General features: G+C 39.9%; 1 protein-coding gene and 1 non-coding gene across 8 annotated transcripts in view; one reads left to right on the top strand and one right to left on the bottom strand.

The window, feature by feature from the left end:
• Nucleotides 1–22372, bottom strand: part of USP6NL (USP6 N-terminal like) — a 231352-nt gene that overhangs the window by 71378 nt on the left and 137602 nt on the right. For 3 of the 7 annotated variants that reach the window (XM_058681929.1, XM_058681928.1, XM_058681930.1), the window contains exons 3-4: nucleotides 7529–7596; nucleotides 5454–5536 (exon numbers count right to left, since the gene is read on the bottom strand). In XM_058681929.1, coding sequence (XP_058537912.1) covers nucleotides 5454–5536; nucleotides 7529–7596 — 151 coding nt within the window. Of the gene's footprint in view, nucleotides 1–5453; nucleotides 5537–7528; nucleotides 7597–11583; nucleotides 11768–16733; nucleotides 16822–22372 lie in introns of those variants that run through there. The other 4 variants (XM_058681934.1, XM_058681926.1, XM_058681927.1 and 1 more) reach the window with 4 other exon arrangements.
• On the top strand, nucleotides 19019–19125 carry LOC131484166 (U6 spliceosomal RNA). Its single transcript, XR_009248075.1, has one exon. It is a non-coding gene; the product is annotated as a U6 spliceosomal RNA (small nuclear RNA).

Raw genomic sequence — 22372 nt, 5'->3', positions numbered from 1 at the left:
GAATTCACTTATCGGTTTCAACAATTCTTTGGTGGAGTCTCAGGTTTTCTATATATAAGATCCTATCATCTGCAAAAAGAGATAGCTTTACTTCTTCTGTTCCAGGTTGGATGCCTTTTATTTCTCTTTCTCGTCTAGCTGTGCTCACTAGAACTTCCAGTACTATGTGAATAAAAGTGGCAAAAGTGGGCATCTCTGTCTTGTTTCTGCAGGAAAAGCCTCAGCTTCTAACCACCGGGTATGATGTTAGCTGTGGGTTTGTCATCTGTGGCTTTATTTATGACGAGGTCCGTTCCCCCCATACCTGCTGTACGCTGAATTGTGAAAACAGTCTTGAAAGTCCTTAGATGGACGAAAGAGCAAGAATGTGGTCAAGTTTTCCTACAATGGATTTTCTTGCGCTATTACTCCATACCTGACACTTTTGATACGAAATCTGCTGGGTGCACAGCCCTGATCTCCACAGAACTTTTCCTCTTCAAATCCCTGTGACGGCAAGCATTGATTTTCACCGCCTTCCAAGGAAACAGCAAGGAGGGGATTGCTGCCGGACCGAAAGCTACACGCAATGTCTAGGATACAGACGTGAGTCACAGCACCCGCCTCAGGCACAGCAGCTGGCAGGTGTAAGGAAGGAGTACACTACACGCTGCTGAGTCAGCGTACGAACAAACGGCGACCCCGTGCTGCACGCATCTGTGCATCTTTGTCTGGCACCTAAATATCCAGCAAGTAGAAGAAAGACCAAGATGTGCATGAGGGCAGAGTATTCCTCCAGTCAGCAAACTACAGCGCCAGGACCAAATCTGGTCCACGGCCTGCTCTCGTGAGAAAAGAAAGGCTCGGCGGAACACCGCCATATGCTCATTCACGCATTGTCTGTGGTTGTTTTCATGCCACGCCAGTAGAGTTGAAGAGTCATGACAGAGATCGTGCGGTCCACAAAGCCAAAAATATTTACGACCTGGCTCCTCACAGAAAATGTTTGCCTACCCCTACTTTAAAAAACAAAGGTTTGGGGGCGCCTGGGTGGCGCAGTCGGTTGAGCGTCCGACTTCAGCCAGGTCGCGATCTCGCGGTCCGTGAGTTCGAGCCCCGCGTCGGGCTCTGGGCTGACGGCTCGGAGCCTGGAGCCTGTTTCCGATTCTGTGTCTCCCTCTCTCTCTGCCCCTCCCCCGTTCATGCTCTGTCTCTCTCTGTCCCAAAAATAAATAAAAAACGTTGAAAAAAAAATTTTTAAAAACAAAGGTTTGGGGGCACCTAGTTGGCTCAGTCAGTTGAGCGTCTGACTCTTGGTATCAGCTCAGGTCGTGATCCCACAGCTATGGGACTGAACTCCGCATCTCGGTGGGCATCTCGGTGGGCATCTCGGTGGGCGCAGAGGGTGTAACCTGCTTGGAATTCTCTCTCCCTTTCCGTCTGCCCCTCCCCTGCTCGCCTGTGCTCTCTCTCCCCCTCTCTCAAAATAAGTAGACAAACTTAAAAACAAAGCAAAACAAAGGTTTGTCCTCTATGAATGAGACACACAGAAGTTGCTTAAAGAAAACACCAAGCTGACAGCAAGAAGCTATGCCTCATAGAAACACAGCAAACAAAAAACAACACAGTCATCCCTGGAAAGAGAGGGGCCTTAACTGCATCTATTTTCATCTGTTTTAAACTTAAAAGAATTATTAACTAGAGTGTATGTGACTGTAATTTTTGGCATATTTCTGTGAGATAAACTTTCATTTGGCAACTTAACACTTGTTAAAATCTGTAAGTTAAATATATTGACTAAATTTTGTTTTGAAGTAAATTTTGTCTAAATTTAGATTTACTCTAATCAAAAGGATCGGACGGGTAGAAAAGTTCTCAAGCTCTTGTCATCAAAACAGATGTCCTATGAAAACAAAAACACCTTTATTTTGGTTTCCAAATATTTATGTAGTCATAGTAAACTACAGACAATCTGCTAAACTTTATATACACATTTTGATTAGTTAAAAATCTAAAGCTTCACATTAATTTTATCTTTATTTTTGATACAATTTCCTTCTAATTCTATTAATAACTATGACCTAAAAGCTCGATCTATCATGTCCAAATTCCAAGCATTCTTCACTAAACAGACGAGTGGTGACTACTTTTGATACAAATGTTGCAAGTTCTCTAACTCTTCACTAAGCTTGATTTCTCCATTCTCCGGATGTAACCCTGTCGCAGGGACACAGACCAGGGCTAACCCCCATCTCTGAATACTAAACAAAGACCTTCCTGTTGCAGCATCGAGCCAGGCTGGTTTGGCCACAGTTTTTATATTTATTGTGAAATCTATTATAAAACCACGTTAGTCCTATACTGTACTTGTGAATACAAATACATGCCTTCTTCACATATCATAGCAAGTAATTTAAGTCACTAAAACTGTGATTAGATATGAAGTCAGCAGCCTTCAAAGAAGATTACAAAGTGACTTCTGGCTATTGTACTGTATTGACACTGACACAACCTGAATTCACCGCAGAACCAATCAAAATGGCAAAGAACTAAAACAGCAGAAAGAAATGCACTTTGATCAAGGTGTGACAGAACGCAGTGTCTAAATACCTAGACCAAGGGACTTTATTCAATAGTGCAAAAACACTTCTTCAGGCTACAGTGATAAGCAATGAAAGGCACCAGCAGCAACTTCTAGAGAAAGCGTCTTACTTAAATTAGGCGTTGTAACAAAAAATCTATGACTTTGGTGAAATTTAATAAAGCCTAACATTACACTAAAATCCATTTCTATGCTTCATTATTTTCATTTGCGCTGGATGCTTCAAAACTGCATCACAGTATAAATTTAAAAAGTGAGCGTGATCGTATGAGAACCGGTACCAGTTGGCTTCATTTTCCGAGGAGTGGTGAACTGAGCTATCCAACTATACCTTCATACAAGCGGTCGCTTTCAACGGTGTCCTCTTTAGGCCCTTCTTTTCCCCTTTCGATTTTCTTTCTAGGCATCTCAAGGCACTTCTGTGTTTCTCTTACTGAACACACAGGAGGGTGGTGATGCACAATCCGGAAGACAGGCCCTGCTGCAAAACTACATCCCTCATTGGACACCTACTGTCAACACAACGTGGGCCAGTTGGCCGACTTCTTTCTGCTTCAGTTTCATCTAAAAAAAGGATAAATAAGGGGCGCCTGGGTGGCTCAGTCGGTTAAGCAGCCGACTTCGGCTCAGGTCATGATCTCACGGTCCGTGAGTTCAAGCCCCGCGTCGGGCTCTGGGCTGACAGCTCGGAGCCTGGAGCCTGTTTCGGATTCTGTGTCTCCCTCTCTCTGACCCTCCCCCGTTCATGCTCTGTCTCTCTCTGTCTCAAAAATAAATAAACGTTAAAAAAAAAAAAAAAATTAAAAAAAAAAAAAAGGATAAATAAGAGCACCTATTCCAAGGAGTTTTTGAAAGGAATCAAAGAGTTATCCAAGTAAAAGGCTTAAAACAGTGCCTGGCACACAGTAAGTGCTCAGTGAATACTGGCTAATATTATTAAGATAAATTATTGACTGACTAAACATGTTGTTTCAAGCAATGAGAAATGAGGTTTTAGGTAATTATTAGATCCTTTTGGAATGCAGTTTCTTTCATATGTAGTTAGTATTACATTAGACCATTTTATGATACAAACATCTCTTACAGTGGTTCACTTCCAATATATTGTATATACAATATGTAAAATATACAAAGGAGGTCAAAATCAGCTGAGTTATATTTCACCTTCTGAATCAAAATCTGGGATAGAGCCCAGAAATTTATTTATTTTTAATTCCCAGCTGATTCTAACGTGCAGGCAATTTTGGGACCTACTGATCCTGACAGGGCTAAATGTGCAAATTATCCTTCAGTCACATACCTCGGTTCTGCAGACTAACCCACACAAACATGCAATCATTTCCTGACACATTTGTGGCTAAGTTTGATTTATTAAAAAAAAAAAAAAAAAAAAGGTGGAAGTGAGGGTTTAATTTGAGAACAGTATTTCATCATAGTTAAACATTGCTCTGTCAGTCTGTTGAAGTTCAGAGTCTTCTAATTATAACTACTCAGGAGAACACTCTGGTTATGCTAATGTCATTAGGTATAATAATAACACCTTAAATTTGTCCACACCTTTATATAGTACTCTATCATTTCACTTCTTCAAAGCTTCAACTATACTCTAGGTACGCAGAGCAGTTACTGATTCTGCTTTATAGATGAGGCACTAAAGTGTTATCTGAGAGGGGCGCCTGGGTGGCGCAGTCGGTTAAGCGTCCGACTTCAGCCAGGTCACGATCTCGCGATCCGTGAGTTCGAGCCCCGCGTCAGGCTCTGGGCTGATGGCTCGGAGCCTGGAGCCTGTTTCCGATTCTGTGTCTCCCTCTGTCTCTGCCCCTCCCCCGTTCATGCTCTGTCTCTCTCTGTCCCAAAAATAAATAAAAAACGTTGAAAAAAAAAATTTTTTTAAGTGTTATCTGAGAGCAGCAAAGCCACAAGAAAGGGCACATTCTCCAACTCCCAGAAATGTTTCTGTTAATTTGTTTGCTTGCTCAACCTAAAGAAAAACATGATACAAAAAAAAATACTTTCTAAATGCAAGAAAACTCAACAGAAGGAGAAAACAAAGTCTGAGGACTACAAGTTGCTCCTATGAACTATCAAGAAATTACATTTTTTTCTCCAAAATGTAATCATGTACCATAAATTGAAAAACCCTGGCTCTTCCTCTTTATAATAAATCAGAGTGGGAAAAAAATAAATTTGAACGAGAAATTAATCACTAAATAGGATGGAACCAAACAAACTGTAGAGATGACGAGGAGTCTCCAGCCTGTAGGAATCTGCCTAAACAATGCCAGAACCAGAACAGGCAGATTCTCATCATTAGCGAGATGTTTCCAAGAGTCAAAACCACTTCAGCCACTTTACTTTATAGTAGTCTAGACCTCCCTCAACTGTTTACATAACATACTCAGGATAAATGGAATTAATTTTGAGAAGCAATAACATGGAGACATTTATAACTATAGGAAAGATCAACAGCATTTCTTTTCATTGCTCATATTTAGGCTGCATAACACTAAAGTTCTAATTGCTAATTATTTTTAAAACGCATTTACATAAAATGAAATGTTTTGTAATTATTTCTGAAATACAAAGTGTTATTCATTTCCATTTAATTCTGCTAAATTATTGATACAACTCATTTATTGCACTTTATGTCCCTACTAAAATACAACAAATATTAAAAATTGTATTCTTAACTGTAGTTCAATTTTAATCATAGAGGTTAAAAATGCTAGGAATTTAATAACAAAAAGCACACTGCAGGACCAGTCCAGGCATCTCCTTCATAGCAGGGCTATTAAAAATAAAGAAAATCAATATAATGGGTCACCATAGAAACATCATAATAAAAAGTTAACTTTCAATCGATACAACTTACTGTAAAAAGCCAAATCTGTCCGTGACTTTGTAAACAAGGTAATCAGCATCCTCCCAAGGTTCAATCTCTGCACCTTCTCGTCCCTGTAATAGGGAACAAAGAAGGGTATTACTGGGAATTTATAAAACTGAATAATTATTCAGAATAAAAAGGCCACAAGAGTTATTTTTTATAAAGAGCTAGAAATGAGGCATTATCACCCTAAATTAACTTTAAAAAAAAACGACTTTTGGTAATGGAATCACCATTTCCTAGGTACAGGCTTCAGAAGGTCCCATATGTCAGCAAGAGCTGACATGCAGCTAAGCCCTGACTTATCAGACCTGGGTTCCTGTGAGAAGCCAACTGGGGACGTGGGAGCAACGAAGGGCAAGAAAGCCACTTGGGAAGGAACTGCCAAACTTCAATGTTTTTGAATCGACCTATCTTGGAAGAAAACTCGTTCTTGCCTTCTCATCCAAACTTCTCAGAACAGTAAGCTATCCACCTTGTCTCTCTACTTCTTTACTTCATAGATACATCAGCCTGGACATGATTCTTGCCAAGGTCAAAAATGATCTTCCATTGTCCAATCCAGTGGACACTGCTCGGTTCTTATCTAGAGGACTCTGCTCGGTGTGCCCGTCAGTGTTGCACATTCCCCATGCCTCAACCTCCATGACACCAGCCTCTCTTGGCTCTCCCCATACCATCCAACTCTTCTTTTGATGGGTCTTCACAGATCCCTCTCAGTGTGCCCAGAGCCCTGCCCTCAGCCCACTGCTCTTCTCACTGTACTTCTGAGGCCGTGAACTAGCACTGATTAGTAGGAACCCCAAATGTCTACACCAACCCATCACATTTCAGACTCAATACCCAACTGTCTTGTGGACCCCTCCATCTGCATACATTTTATCACTGACTGTACAACGGCTAGCCCAGTCACTAAGTATTAACTGCATGGAAAAAAAATTCATACAAACATGAATGAATGACAGTTCTACTGATTTTAAGTTAGTTAAGCAGTTAAATAAATTAATTGGGTTTTTCATAGATCACACTAAAATCTATTCACAATAATGGGAATTTGTGTCAGGTTGTTCCAAACAACCAATTTAAAAACGAACTGTGGGAACATAGCTGTTAAGTTGAGCACCGCCTGTATGCCTCCCTGGGGGCAGGGCACAGTCCAGATGACTTTCTATAATTTGATGCTCCTGTTATTCTCACAAATAATCAAAAGCAACAGATATGAAATTACATGCAAGTGATATAAATATAAAACATGACATTTATAAATCACTGCCTACAACCCATTACAGATCTCAAGAGGTAAAGTAATAATGAGAAGACATGTGAACTGTCAACAACTGTGATTTTCTAAAGTATCAAAAACCAGATTTCATAACTAACCAAGAGATAAAATGCTAATGGAGATTATATATAATGTATAAGTTCAAATTTTCAGATCCGTGTTAAAATTTTAATACCACACATAGATTATAAATAAAATGGGTATTTAATTTTATATACTAACATATTCAAATATTTATTGAATACCTAGCATGAGTCAGAAACTATTCTAGATATTTAGAATATAAGAGTAAATCAAACAAAAGGTATTCTTACCCTCCATTTACATTCTAGGAGTGAGAGTAGACGAAAAACAAAGTAAGTGTAATATAAAGTATGCTGACATAAGTGCTGTGGTGAAAGAGAAAGGAGAGAACAGGGACCCAGATAGCTGGGGAAGGAGGGGGTATTTGCTATTACACAGTGTGGTCAGAGAAGATCTCACTAAGAAGGTAGCATCTGGGTAAAGATCGGAAAAAGGTGAGGCAATGAGGTCTGAGACTATCTAGGATACAATGTTCTGGGCAGAAAAAATGGCCAGCGCAAAGCTCAGTGTGTAGGGAGAAGAGCAAGAGACCAGGGCGGGTGGAGCAGAGGGAAGAAGAGAGAATAAAGATGACTTCAAAGGTCCCATGAAATAAACAAACTGCTTCTGTAATTCAAGCTCTCCAAAAAACAAATCCATTTCTATTTATATGTTTTTTCTGATAAAACAGACTCAAAGAGTAAATCTGAATACTTACTCTGTCATATTTAGCAACTATTTCGGCTCGCTCCTGGGCAAGTTTGAGGGCTACATCCTGGTCCGAATCTGCGGAGAGAACAAGTTTAGATGAACTGTTATTTAAAAAACCATAAAGTTAATTAATTAGAAACCTAAGATAAAACAAAAAATAAACAATAAATCAATATTGCCTAAAAGGACAAACTAGCAAAATCAAATAAACTTAAAAGGCTGAGTTAATTATCTATAACTACGGCTTTGAAATATCAACATATCTACCATTTCAGTAGTATATATGATATTCAAAAGAAAGTAAATTTATTAACATGGCATTAACTTAGAGGAGATGATAAATCTTATCCCTCAAGAATCAATTTTGGATCTAATTTCGGAGAAACAAGTGTTGAAGTTGAAACAAACCGAAAGCTCAGAGTTTTCAGATGAAACCCATCTGGGTATATGATGAGAAGAACATTCAAGAATGCTTTTACAAATTGAGGTAATCTGTCCACAAAATAAACAGTGTTAAGGGGCTCCTGGGTGGCTCAGTCGGTTAAGCATCCAACTTCGGCTCAGGTCATGATCTCGCAGTCCGTGAGTTCGAGCCCCGCGTCGGGCTCTGTGCAGACAGCTTGGAGCCTGGAGCCTGTTTTGGATTCTGTGTCTCCCTCTCTCTGACCCTCCCCGTTCAAGCTCTGTCTCTCTCTGTCTCAAAAATAAATAAACGTTAAAAAAAAAAAATTTTTTTTAAATAAATAAATAAATAAATAAACAGTGTTAAGATACACTTCAGGAGTTAGAAAAATTATTTCTCCTACATGATGAAAATAATCACTCCTTCATTTGGCCCCTGAGGTCCTCCCTCATCAAATGCCCCAATTACTATGCTAATCTCCAATTCTGCTGCACACATACCCTTTTTTCTTACCACCACCAGGTATCCCTGAAAAATACAAATCTGAAAAGAGTGGTAGAGATCATGACATGAAATAGCATGCATATGATGACACAGCCCAAGTACCATAAAGAAAAACAAAAGACTAGGGACAGGCTATGTCAAAGGAACCTCTTCTCACGAAGAAAAAGACAAGCACTCCACTGGAAATGTGGGCAATGGCCATGAGCAAGAAATTCACAAGAGTAACAGTAACAGCCACAACCGCATCTGTGCTCTCACTAACTCCCTGGCAGACAGGACGATACTGCCTGGCAGCAGTACTGTGAAAAGCTCTTTACATCCCTTATCCCGTTTATGTCTCACCACGACACCCTACCATAGGTAGCATATGAGGCCTGGAGATTTAGCCCACTGTCTAAGGTCACAAAACTACTAAAGAGCAAAACTGGGACTCAAATCCAGACAGTCATGACTCCATAGCCCGTAACTTTAAGGATAATTTTATAAAAATGACCGCTAAAGACACAAGAAAGAAAAATAGTAATAAAGACACAAGAAAGGACTTGCAGTGAAAGATGGCACACACAACACACACTTTCATATTCATTCCTCTGGAAACACTGAAGTGACTCTACAGGGATTCTTCAAACCCCCTCCCTCAAAGGCCCAGCAAATGGTGGCTCCTGAGGAGAGGGAAGGGTGGGGTTGGACCCAAGAAAGGTGATGATGAAAGGAGTCAACTCCCTGAGACCGAAGGGGATGCGCACGCGTACAGAAGAGGTTAGGTGTGGGGAAGAAAAGCACATCTTCGCCCTCCAGAGCAGGAAACCAACACATACTGCCTGCGACTGTGGAAGCAGGAAGTGGCAATCCAGGCTTGCTCTCTAGCACTATAGAAGAAAACAGAAAACGAATCAGCCTGGGAGAGAAAGGTGGTTACTTCTGTGAGGTGGGCTGTGGGGAGGGAGGAGTATGGAAGTCAGCTATTTTTCAAAATAAGTCATACAGACTGCTGAATCTTTAAACCAAGTATAGCTCTGATAAAAATAAAATCTAAATTTAAAAGCCAAGGAATGGAAAAAAAAATCAAACTTATTAGAAACTCAAGAAATACAAGTTTTAAAATATCTTTGTACTTATCTCAGACTGACAAAAAATGCACTGATGTTACTCAATGTTGACAAAGAGTGTGGGGAAATCTGCAGTAGCTTACTCTGGGGGAGACTTACCTTTCTGGAAAGCAATTTGATAATATGTCCCCAGAATCTTAAAAACAGGCAGGTCCTTTACCTAACAATTTCACCTCTGGGGATTTAGGCCAATGAGATCATCAATATAATAGGAAAAATTGGAAAAAAATGGGAATTTGTCAATTTTTAAAACTTTATTTGGGAAAAAATGTTTATGTCACTGCTTTTCTCAGACTGTCAATACGCTCTCCTCTGGGGGAAATGGGAATAAATAATAGAATGGTTCAATAAAATAACAAAAATGCAGACTAGATCTTCACAGTGAACTAATGCAGTCAAAAGTCTGCGATAATCAACTCAATTATATATTCATTACCCTAGTCTAGACTTAGGGACCTCTGTCAATTCCTTTTCCCTCTTCTGTTGCCCAGTTTTACAACATTACACTCACATTTCTCCAAAAGGGTAGGGAAAGCAAATTTAAAAAAATTAAACTCAAACTAGGAAAGCTGACCACTTACTAAATTCCACTTCCATTATCAGAACAACGAAGCATGAATATCTACGGTGATCAGGCCAAATTCAATGGATGAGTGCTTTCTTTGAATGTATTCTATATCAGACCTTCATTGCTGCTACAGTCATAGGAGTCTCAACCGTCTTTCCTACTTAACAATGAAAGGCTTAAAAGTATAAAGGCAAGAACTGAAAACAGTACAGAGTTGAGAAGATACAAAGTATCCCAAGAACCCATCATTGTGGCAAATTATAAAATATAAAGCTTTCCAGGGATCATCTCCAGTCTAGAGATTTCCAAAAAGGAAAAAACCTAACCACGTAATAGAGGTCATATTGAAATTGGATGAAATTGTATCCTAATTTCAGGAGAGAAAAATCATGTACTTTAAACATGGTTAGAGTAGTTGACTTGGCTCTAAACCAAATAAAGTAAGTTCTAAATCTTTAAATTCCTTTAGAACTTTCTTGTCCTTGTATTTCCTTGTGGAGAGAAAATTCTGTAATGCTGACAAATGTGTTCTAAAAAAAGCGTGAATTTAAAGGCATACTAATTTTATAAAATATAGCCAAACCTGCTTCCTAGAAGAGACTAAATGTAAATGCCAATTGTTCCCAACATGGAGTGCAAAGACATTATTTAATAATCCACTTTGTGAGGTAACCATCTTTAGAGTAGGAAGTTAATATCCCTCTGCAGAATTCACTATAGTTAAATTATGCATCATAGTGTCTGATCTATAGTTGAGAAGTTTATGAAGAATTGCACTAGAATCCTCCCTTTGATTTCATTCTGAAAGCTTATTTAGAAATTCCATTGCAAGAACAAAGAATTTGCCCTAAAACATTGAAGACAAAGGGTTATCAACAGCTGCCTTGTGTCTGTGTGCAAGTGTACACAAAGTTCCAGGCACCTATTAAACAATGACAGTTGTGTTATTCGGCACCTACATCACATGTCATTACTTAATTTAAAAAACCTCTATTACATTATTCAAGCCAGATGAAATAAAATTATTTTTATTGACTTCACATCTAAGGCAACAATGTTTCAAAGAAAAAAGGCATGTTTTAAGCAGTAAAAATAGAGAGCCACTGGATTAAACACGCAAGTATACAGTAAAACCTATCTGGGCACAAATTTGTGGAAGATAATGACAGCTATCGCATCTTATGAAGCATTTCAAAAAGTGACAACTCTAACATTTCCAGAAGCCTTCTAATTCCCTTTAAACACAAGAACTTCTAAGAACCAAGCATCCTCCTGAAAGACATTTTTTAAAAGCAGGCAATGTAGCTCAGTATCTCTCACTCAATTAACCCCACGTCGTAATGAACAAGTCATTCACAGTCATTAAATTTCAAATTCAGTCCAACAGAACAAACCTCAAAGCGGACATTCTTCCTAGTGTACATTCTGACAGGACTACTATATACAAATCACCTATTCCAACTTAAGAAGTACTTTACCATTTGTTAGACAGTTAGTCCGGCCCTGGGAATTAACGGCGGCTTCAGTCCTCATAGATTAAACTTATCTACTCCAAGATTTCATTATTATTTTACAGTTCTCAAGCACACCAGGCGAGTTAGGTGGTGCCTCATACATTCTTGCAACAAACTGAAACAGAAAAGTGGAAGGCAGCTCTACGTTAAACTATTTGTGAAACAAGCACAAGAAAGAAAACGTTTCTAAGGGAGAAGAAAAGACCTTTCTGTGGCTACACGGACTCCAGATATTCTAACAAAGATGATGTTTGTTGAGGGTAAAAACACGTCTTTCAGGCCAGATCCCAAGTATGAGCCACAGCAGCCTACACCCGGCATTTCCATCTGACAACAAACAGGGGCTTGAGACAAGCCGCTTTAGAACACGCCTTCACCTCCTGCCGCAAAGTTAACCACATGCTTACTACTCGCCCTAAATTTTGTCATAAAGCAACAAAGAAAATTGTTATTGAAAACATTAAACTAAAACTAGGTAGGAATGTTCCCCTCAAACACATTTCATTCTTAACATAATTTTTAATGTGAGAACGTCAGCCTCTATTTCAGACACTAAATGAATACAAGCTAAATTTTGGAAGGTTCTGGAAAGTTTTAACACACCACACATATACAAGTGAAACACGTTTTGGGGAACAATGTGTATAACTACTGTAGGACGGCTCTGTGAAATTTTCTGTCCTATTCTATTTATTCCTTCTTACTACTCTTCAGGGACCTACAATTTGGAAACCACTTTGCAAACGTTAACAGTCATGTTGGAGGCATGCTTGCGGACATTAATCACACTTAACTGGACACTTCACACGTTAAGTTTACACTCAGTTTAAGCCATTTGTAGTATTTAATATAAGCAAAAGATCTCAGAAGCTTAGAGAGAGGGAAAATTTCAAGTCATACACCGAGGAATAAGAATCAGACTGGTATCAAACTTCTTTCCAGCTAAAAGATAATGAAACTCTATTTCCAAAGTTCTGAGAAAAAAAATGATCATGAACTTGGAATTCTATACCAAGCCCGACTATCAATGAAGCATGGAGAAAAAATAAAAACATTTTTAGCTATTATCAGGTCTGCTAAAGCTCAAGAAATGACCCTCACCCCTAAAAGATGTCCACATCCTCATCTCTGGAGCCTGTGAGTGTACCTTATATGGCAAAGGTATCTGCAGATGTAGTAAGTTAGGATCCTGAGATGGGGAGATTATCCTGCATCGTGCAGATGGGCTCAACGGAATCATAAAGCACCTTATAAAATTGTTTAATGTTTATTTATTTTTGAGACAGATGGAGTGTGAGTTGGGAAGGGGCAGAGAGAGAGAGACAGACAGACAGACAGACAGACAGAATCTGAAGCAGTCCCTAAGCTCTGAGCTGTCAGCACAGAGCCCAATGTGGGGCTAGAACTCACGAATCGTGAGATCATGACCTGAGCCGAAGTCAGACGCTTAACCGACTGAGCCACCCAGGCGCCCCGTAAGAGACTTTATAGAAGGGAAACAAGAAAGTATGACGATGGAAGAGGTTGGAGCGCTTGTGAGGAAGGAAGGGGTTGGCAGGCAAAGAACAAAGGTGGTCTCCAGAAGTCAGAACTGGCTAAGAAACGGCTCCAGAAGGAACCAACTAAGCTGACACGTTGACTATGGTCCAGTGAAACTGAGCTCAGACTCTGGCCTCCAGAAATATAAAAGAATAAATCTATGTTGTTTTAAGCCACTAAGTTTGTGGAATTCGTTACAGCAGGGACAGAAAACCAATACATGATTCAAAGTTCACTGCCTACCCAATGTTTCTTTTAAAAAGAATATGAGAATACACTACAGAAAAACGAAACAACAATAAAAAGAACTGACAAAGACTCTCTCCTTTTCCAAACTTCAGTCAGGCTCCTCCTAGCCTTGTCCTATCTTCGGCCTGCCTAGCCTGGCCTGGCCCAGCCGCAGCAAGAATCCTGCTAAGTCAGTTTAGCAGGAGTGCCCCCACACCCTGATAGCTAGTCACCCTGGCGTGCCTTTATCCAGAATCCTGTTCGGTCAGCGTAGCAAGGACCACCCCCTCTGCGCCATGCACTGAAACCTTCAGTCTGCCTGGTGGCTATGAACTCCACCTGTCCTTCCTGTGTTTGGAGTGGAGCCTGATCTCTCTCCCCTACTGCCAACAGTCTTGACCCCAACTGCAATTCTCGTGTACAACGTCTTTGCCGTTTTAACAAGAGCCAGAATAATTTTTCTGTAACAGAATAAAAAAGAAGGCAGACACGGGATCCATGAAATCTCAGAAGGCTAAAATTAGACATTTCCAGATGCCAAATGTGTAGTTGCCTAGAGAGCAGCCAGCCTACATTAGAATAGGGAATACAAGGTGTCTTCAGGAAGAAAATAGATTTTATCAGTGACACAGTAAAAGCTTACACATAAAAGACTCCAAAAAGAGGGCGAGAGGACTGTTTGAAATCTCAGAACTAGCAAAGCAGAAAGTGATAAAGCCACAGGCAAACGTGAAGAAATGTACAAAGGCCATTTGTACATGTATGGCATGTAGGAGAAATGAATCCATGTGATCTTGACACTTTCAACATTAGGATTATTATACTTATTTTTACACACCTCATAATATTCGAGACTTAGATAAATGACACTGACACTATTTTGATTATATGATACCGACATTATTCTGATTATATAAGAATTTTATTGGCTTTTGGTGTTCATAATCAACTACAAAGTGTCCAAAACTGAACTCTGATCTGCACACACACACACCACACTCCAAACCTAAATACCCTTCCTAAAAGCAGCCACCAATACCTGCAAAAAACATTCTCCACACTATACAAGAATCTACATGCATGCATGCACACAGATTTCAGTCTCCCTTTTCTACTCAGAAACTAGAATTGTTCTATAAATAGCTCTACACCTCACTCTTTTTCATTTAACAGTGCATCTTGGAGCTTGTGCATATCCACATCTGCAGACCTACCCAGTGGTGTGCCAATAAAGGCTTAGCGACCCATTCTTATAGGGAGGAAGCAGGGGCTCCAAGCCCCGGTTGTGGCACCTCCGAACCTCCATGCCACTTCTTCTCCCACCACGGCGGCTAATCGCCAAACTACAACATGCCGTCATGGAACAGACAGTTCAGTCTGGCTCCAATACATCAACAGATCTACCTTAACCTTTTCCGTAGCTGGAAAGCTTCCTACCTAATACATTAATATAATTTATTCAACCAGTCTTCTCTAAGGAATGTGAACTAGGATAAAAACGAGAGTCCATTTTTAATGGGAGTTAAAGAGAAAACATCCTAAGGTAAAGAGCTTACTAGGCAGTGGTGACCAAAGGCAACAGAACAACAGAGGAAGCAGAAACGACCAGTAAGCTGAGAAAAAGCAGCTGTTGCAAAGAGGAACGCAGGACCTGAGAGAGCAGAGTGAGTCACCATCGTAGAGACCTTTCAGCCTAAAAGAACACAGACAGAAGCTGCTTCATGCTTCAGCTCCTGGTGGCTTACACTTCCTGCTCAATACAAATAATGCTTTTTTTCCTTGAAATAATTTGAATAAGTTATTCTGGTCTATAATCAGAGTTCCTTCATTCAACCTCATCTTTCAACCAAAAGAGGCCCCAAGTACCAGTGGTGCCTAAGCAATGGTTTCAGCTACTTGTGATCACTTTCTTAGTGCACTATGGGCTAAGATATATCAAAAATAAGAGTTCTTTTAATGGTAAAATCTTAATTAGGCACCACTGCTGAAAACTTCAGCATTTATTTTCTCATGTTCTAGATTCAAGGCTGGAAGAAACGCTCAGAGGAGAAATACACAGAGTTAAACAGATCAACATTAAAACACAACTGAAAACAAACAAATAAAATAAAGGCAGGTGCACCAGTCACAAAAGAGCCTGAAATACCACGGATTTTAACTGGGTGTTTCGTATGAGATGATGTTAAATGCAGGCACCTACAAGGTACATATCCCTGCCTGCCTCCCCCTACTGGCCCCTATAAAGCTGATTCTGAAACAGCATGCCAGGATCCCAGGGGAGTCTAGGCCAAAAGCACCACCTGGTGGTCCTGGGAGAAGACTAACCCAGGGTCTCTTCCCTCCACAGGGAGGTCATCTATCATCCAATATTCCCTCGCGCCCCAGCCCTGTCCTATTTCCCCCTCTCCTGACTCACTCAATTCCATGTTAAACAATGTCCTCAAAAACTGCACAACCCCCAACACCTACTAATCTCCTTCTTCCTCCCCCAACTGAGTAATAATCTTAGAAAAAATCATTGGTTTCCTTCTCTCTTTCCCATGTTCACTGGGAAAACTACGACAAATAATGGTGATCAAGGAAGAGACAGCCAAAGGCTAAAAGCAAACTACATGAAAGAACCCAAAAGTCCCCAGAAACGCCCAGATTTCCTCTCAAAACAGTCACACAAGTATCCACATAATAGGTTCATATTTCTCTGGCTTAATCCACATGGTCTGATACCGTAAAAACATTCAAAATAAGTAAGCTTAAATGCTCTTCAGGATTTACAAACAGGATTTGTATCTTTTCATTCAAAATATTTATATTCTATCACGATCAGCATGACATTGATATTTCCTATTATATATCATACTTTAAATGAATAGTTTTTAAATTTGCCATTCAATGTGCAGAACACATTTCTTCCCGAAAATCCTTATACAGAAGCCCAACTGCCAAGCCAGGCAGGCAGGTCGGGTAGAGGAGAGAGGGGGCAAAGTTCCCCTGGCCTGCTCTCCCTCTTTCCTCCAAGTGACCCACGTGACCCATGGAGACCTGCAAGGCTATCCTGGCCAAGCAAGCAAGAACAGGGCACATCTCTAATATTTTAAACACGGAGCACCCAGTATCAGCTAGGTATTTAATATTTCCATAACTAAGAAAATGCTTAAAATTGTAGTCATAGCAGTAATTCCTGGGCAGCCTTCTATTACTTGCTTCCTATTTTCTAGAAAGAGGAGAAACAAAATAATATTTAAAGTCCTAAAGCCGATTACTGGCAAAGATTTATTGTAATTGAGAAGGTAAGTTTTTCTCAAATGCAATCAGGAATGACAGTCTGCTTCCAGGTGAACCACCCATACCTGCTGGCATAAAGGGAGAACCAGCCACTGCTTCTTTTGTTTGAGTTCTCTTCGAAACAGGAACCCGTAACATTTTATTGACATATGATTTACTGACGTGTTATTTAATTGTAAGCTCCATGAACAAAACACAGTTCTCTCATTCACCCTGTGGTCACTGTATCTAATCAGAGGGTCTAGCACACGGTCGCTGCTCACCAAGTATTTCTTAAAAGGATGAAACGAATTCCTCAGAATTATTACTACTGTCAACTATTCAACCAGCTCAACACTTAACATATCAATTTATGTTTAACAATTAGATTTTAAGCTATTTTTCAGAAATACTTTCCCTGCAAAAAGTACACCTTTACAAAAGATTCTAAGTTTTTTTTAATTCTTTTTTTTTTTTTTTTTAATTTTTTATTTATTTATTTTTGGGACAGAGAGAGACAGAGCATGAACGGGGGAGGGGCAGAGAGAGAGGGAGACACAGAATCGGAAACAGGCTCCAGGCTCCGAGCCATCAGCCCAGAGCCTGACGCGGGGCTCGAACTCACGGACCGCGAGATCGTGACCTGGCTGAAGTCGGACGCTTAACCGACTGCGCCACCCAGGCGCCCCAGTTTTTTTTTAATTCTATTTCAAGGTAGCATTTAAAATTTTATTAAGATTCTAAAATTCAGAAATGAGAAGTCACCATCTATTTCTGATTAGCACTTCTGCATATTTACAAGTACTTCATATCCAGGAAGGAAGGAAGGAAGGGAGGGAAGGAGGGAGGGAGGGAGGGAGGGAGGGAGGGAGGGAGGGAGGAGAGGAGGGAAGGAGAGGAGGGAAGGAATTTTTTTTAAAAAAAAGGCGAAGAAAGACGAAGCCCACTCCTCTCCCCACATCTTCCTGATTTAGCTACCTGTCTACTCCCAGAAACTACTCCCAAAATCGTAGTCTCACATTCTTGACAGGAAGGTCCTGCCCACTTGGCTGAATGTACTAGATCATGCTTTTAAATCCGTGTATGAACACTCCAGAACTCTCCCCATACTCTTCCCCTCTTATAGGGGCAGGAGGACTTTTGAGGTTGGCTCGGCTCAGCTCCTTGCGCTCTCTCTCTCTCTCACTCTCTCTCTCTCAGCCACCCTGGGGGGCAAGCCATCTGGTCTGTTCTCCATGCATGAAGGCACCTGTCCTGAGGGGAGGTCTGTGGTTGCTCAGCTATGCTAGTCACCCAGTGGGGAAGTCTAAGTCAAGATGGGCTGATAAGGCCCATTGGACCTAATGGATCTAATGTCACATCCTTAGATCAACCAATACAGAAGCCATTTTGATCTCCATCTGTCAGTCTCTTGTGTCTTACTTCTCAAGGAGAAGAAACAGTATCACTATTGGTTCCCTAGAACTCCCCAAATCACACTAGTAACTCCTACGTTTATGTGTAAGGTGATTCATAGAGAAAAAGGATATGGAGTGATGTAACAGTATTTAAATACCATTACTACTGATGAGAAGCATAATTACTAGTTGTTGAGTATGAGTGTAACTCCCACATTTGGGGGCAGGGTTGAGTGACAAAATTGCCAACAACACATACTTAGAACCAAGACAAGCCTATGAGTCACTTTACTCATTTAAATCCGCCTACAGTTGCTGGCAAATTCAGGATTATACCTTAGCTGCTTTACCAGCAATATGATTGTTTGAATAGATGACACAGACTCATCGGTAATGACTCCCTGTTTGTGGACACTTTATAACCTGTCTAGTGAGCGTTTACTATGTGCCAGACCGGTGTTGAGCATTCACTATGTGTAATCTCATATAATCCTCACGACAACCTACTCTGATAGTTGTGTGTCTGTTCTCAGTTTACATAAGGAGAGCCTGATGTGTGGAGAGGTTAAGTCATTCTGGTCCTATGGGAAGTAAGTGGCAGAGCAGGACTTCAAAGTCAGGCTGTCTGACTTCAAAGCCTTGTTTCTAATACCAAGCTATTTTGCTAAAGCACAAATGGATCATCTTTAGGTTTCTTCTCATTTCTGCTAGTCCTTATATTTATTTTCTTAGAAACAAATCTATTTGTGATTCCTGTGGATTCTTAACAGTCGCTTTCTGCTTTCTAGTAGCCTTCTAAACTTACGAAACTGACTTTGTCTACTATTTGTGCAAAATGGAGTCCAATGATATAGAGAATCCAAGAACCACTTATACGAACAGTCTTTGTGACCCCTCTAAGCAACTGTACTCCTCTATTATATTTTAAGCTGTATGCTTTAGGATAATAATAGGAAACGATCAAGAAACATGCAGTGTTCGCTTTGGCAGCATGTAGACTAAAAGTTGGAACAATACAGAGAAGATTTAGCATGGCCCCTGCACAAGGATGCATGAAACTCATGAAGCGTTCCAAAAGAGAAAAGAAAAAACCTGCACAAATATTTGACAGACGAATCACCAAGTGGATACTAAAGTTAACTCTGCTAAAATACTTCAGGTGTTTCGTAGATACTAACTCAAAGGCCCTCACAATTAATTTCCATGTTTATGGGAAGAATTCTGTTGAATCTAATGCATTTACTTGACCTTCACAACTCTTCCGGCTCATTCAGAACTGTAAGCATGCAGTTATGTTCACTACAAGTTCATGCTGAATTCAGCCCAATGGAAGCTAACAAGAAATGATGCAATTACAGCAGATTCTCGTAGATCACATACCCAACAAAGGCGACGGAAGAGGGTTCAGAGAATGCCCACCCTAATAGTACATAACTAATTCCACAGATAATTTGGCAAACCCTCTTCTCGACCCAATGGTAACTTTTCTACTATTTAAATCAAAAATGATGTGCAAAAAACAAACCAAACCCAGCATGGCATACAAAAACAAGAACTCAGTATCACCTAGAACAACAGAGTAACACACAGAATTACCTTAATACATGTTTTAAAAGTATTAACAATGCAAGTATTATTTGGTCCCTGAATGGCCCTTAGGTCCAAATCAGAATATAAGGCCAATGAAAGCCAGCAACTTGGAAAATAATAAATATAAGTGTTCATATCATGCTGAAGCTGTCATTCATTCAATTATTTAACCAAAAAAAAAAAAAAAAAAAGAGTGCCATAATCTCCAAGCCCAGCACCATGGAATTCTCATCATATAGCTGCACTCACCACATCTCACCTGACAACTCCTGAGAACATCATGTAAGAGTATCTCACATGTGTACGTATGTTTAATGAAGCACACATTCTTCACGTGGTTACCATTATTGTGCCAATAATTTTGTGTTGGGGAGCCTTGTGTAAGACTTATTTTACCTAACAAATATCAAAAGTGCTATCTATACACATATGAAAGTCACTGATGAGGAGGAGACTAAATAACCTAAGTACCAACAGAGAGCCTGGCTCATTAACAACAGCTAGCATTTATTCTCTACAATCTAAACACCTCCTGTATGTTATTTTGTCGAATGACCTCACATCAAAACTATAAGGTAGGTATCATTATTGTTCGTTTAGCAGACAAGAAAATTGTTAGGTTAATTAACTTGAAAAGATCACACAGCACTGAAGTTACAGAAGTGGCATTCAGACCAAGGCAAGAAGGCCCCAGCGCGCTCTTAATCACTCCACGTAATCTTTGGATACATCAAATGGCAAGCGAATGAACAAAGATTTGTCAAGTGACTCTGCTAACAGGGATCCTCAAAGTAGCATTAAATCAGGGCAAGAGACCAAGGAAGTGCCCTTCAGTCAACAGGAAGCCACGGAGGTGTTTTTGAAGAGAAAACTGGCCAGAAGCTGTGGAGAAAACCAAGACTGCTGGGGAAGGAAGAAGAATTTGCTTATTAAGACCTCACACTGTTGAGCTCTCATTACCCATCGGGCACCGTGCTAGGCACACACAATATCTCAATGAATGTTCAAATAGCCCTATTACCGTTCAGTTTATAGGTGAGAAAAATGAAACTTGTCCAAGGCTACATTAAGTATCAAAGCCACATCTGGAAGGCTCCAAAGCCTGTCTCTTGCCCATTATGTTACAAAAGAGAAGAGAGAGACAGAATATATCTGTGTATCTGTAAATTAATAAGGTATAAGCTACCAAGAAACTAACGCACTATAACCAGGAAGTGGGTTACCGGAGTCAGTGTGATCAGCCCTCCATGTGTTGGCTGTGTTTCCACAAGTGAATCTCCTCCTCCAATAAAGACAAAACTCTTCCAAGATCCGAAAATGATGACTTCCCAAAATTACTTATTTCCGTGCACTTTCACATACCCAAGTTTCCAAAGTTTCAATCCACCGATACTACAAAGCTGCCAAAATGTAATTACCTAGGAACTGATTTATACTTATAAGCAAGCAAATAAAAGTTTCCAAATGTTACATTGGAGCAGCTAAAATACTGATACAATTAAACCTATTTTTTTAATGCTTTACTAGGTAACAATCACCAGACCCGAGCAGGGGACAGGGAAACATGGGCTCCCCACCAATGTTTGTTAGTTGCCTTTGATCCATACCCTCTATTCAATATAACCCGGTCCTACATTTATTATTTTTCAAACCATTTTGACCATATCTTTTTTTCTCCTACATATAACTCATAAGTTCTTCAGAGTGAAGATTCATTAATTCTAAAGTAATCAAACTTTAAAAAACAGTATTTTCAACACATCTACTACGGGCAACTTGTAGTATATAATGTTGTACAAACACTCCAGCTCTCACCCTTGGCATCTGAAAAATTTTAATGTTTCATCAGTTTCAACATGCCCAAGGGCCATCACATGTAACAACTGGCAGTTTTCCTCAGGCATGAATCTGAGTCATGGACTATGTGCACGAAAGTGAGTTACCTAGTCAATGAGGGCACCTAGATGCCTCCCTAGTGTCTTTCAAAGTAGCTTTGTTTTTCTCTAGTCATTTCACAAACACCAAATCCCTATGTGGGAGTGAAATAAAACCAAAGCAAAACACAAAATTTAATGGCCTCAAAAAGAAAGCGAGTAATATTTTGGAAGCATTTCTGATTTGCTAAGGTAACACAATATCAACCCCTCAGATGTGATCTACAGAGGTCTTAAATGATTCGTTTCACCAGAAGTGTGCCACGTGAAGACTAAAGTTACTTCAATGCCAAACAAGAAAACAATAAATCATCAACTGCCGTGAAAAACTAAACAAACAAACAAAAAAATCCATGAACAGAAAAAAGACAACAATGAGGGGCACCTGGCTGGCTCGGTTGATGGCGCATGCAATTACTGACCTTGGGGTTGTGTCTACACTGGGTGTGGAGATCAGCTGAAACTAAAATCTTAAAAAAAAAAAAAAAAAAAAAAAGATAACGAAATGCACCAAATGTTAACAAATATTTTAATTTCTGAGAGTCTGACAGGAGGAACTGCATATAATTATATTTTCTTCTTATACTTTTACATTTTTTTCTGAATGGTCATTAACTAAAGCTTAAGTTACTTTTATTACAAAATATATATGTATTTTTTAAATGTTCATTTATTCTGAGAGAGTGCATGCATGTGTATGTGCATGAGAGTGGGAGAGGGGCAGAAAGAGAGGGAGAGAGAGCAGGCTCCATGCTCAGCACAGAGCCCGATGCAGGGCTCGATCCCACAACCATGAGACCATGA

The sequence above is a fragment of the Neofelis nebulosa genome, chromosome 8 (genome assembly GCF_028018385.1).
Source record: "Neofelis nebulosa isolate mNeoNeb1 chromosome 8, mNeoNeb1.pri, whole genome shotgun sequence".
Lineage (NCBI taxonomy): Eukaryota > Metazoa > Chordata > Mammalia > Carnivora > Felidae > Neofelis > Neofelis nebulosa.
This window is presented reverse-complemented; position numbering and strand designations above follow the sequence as displayed.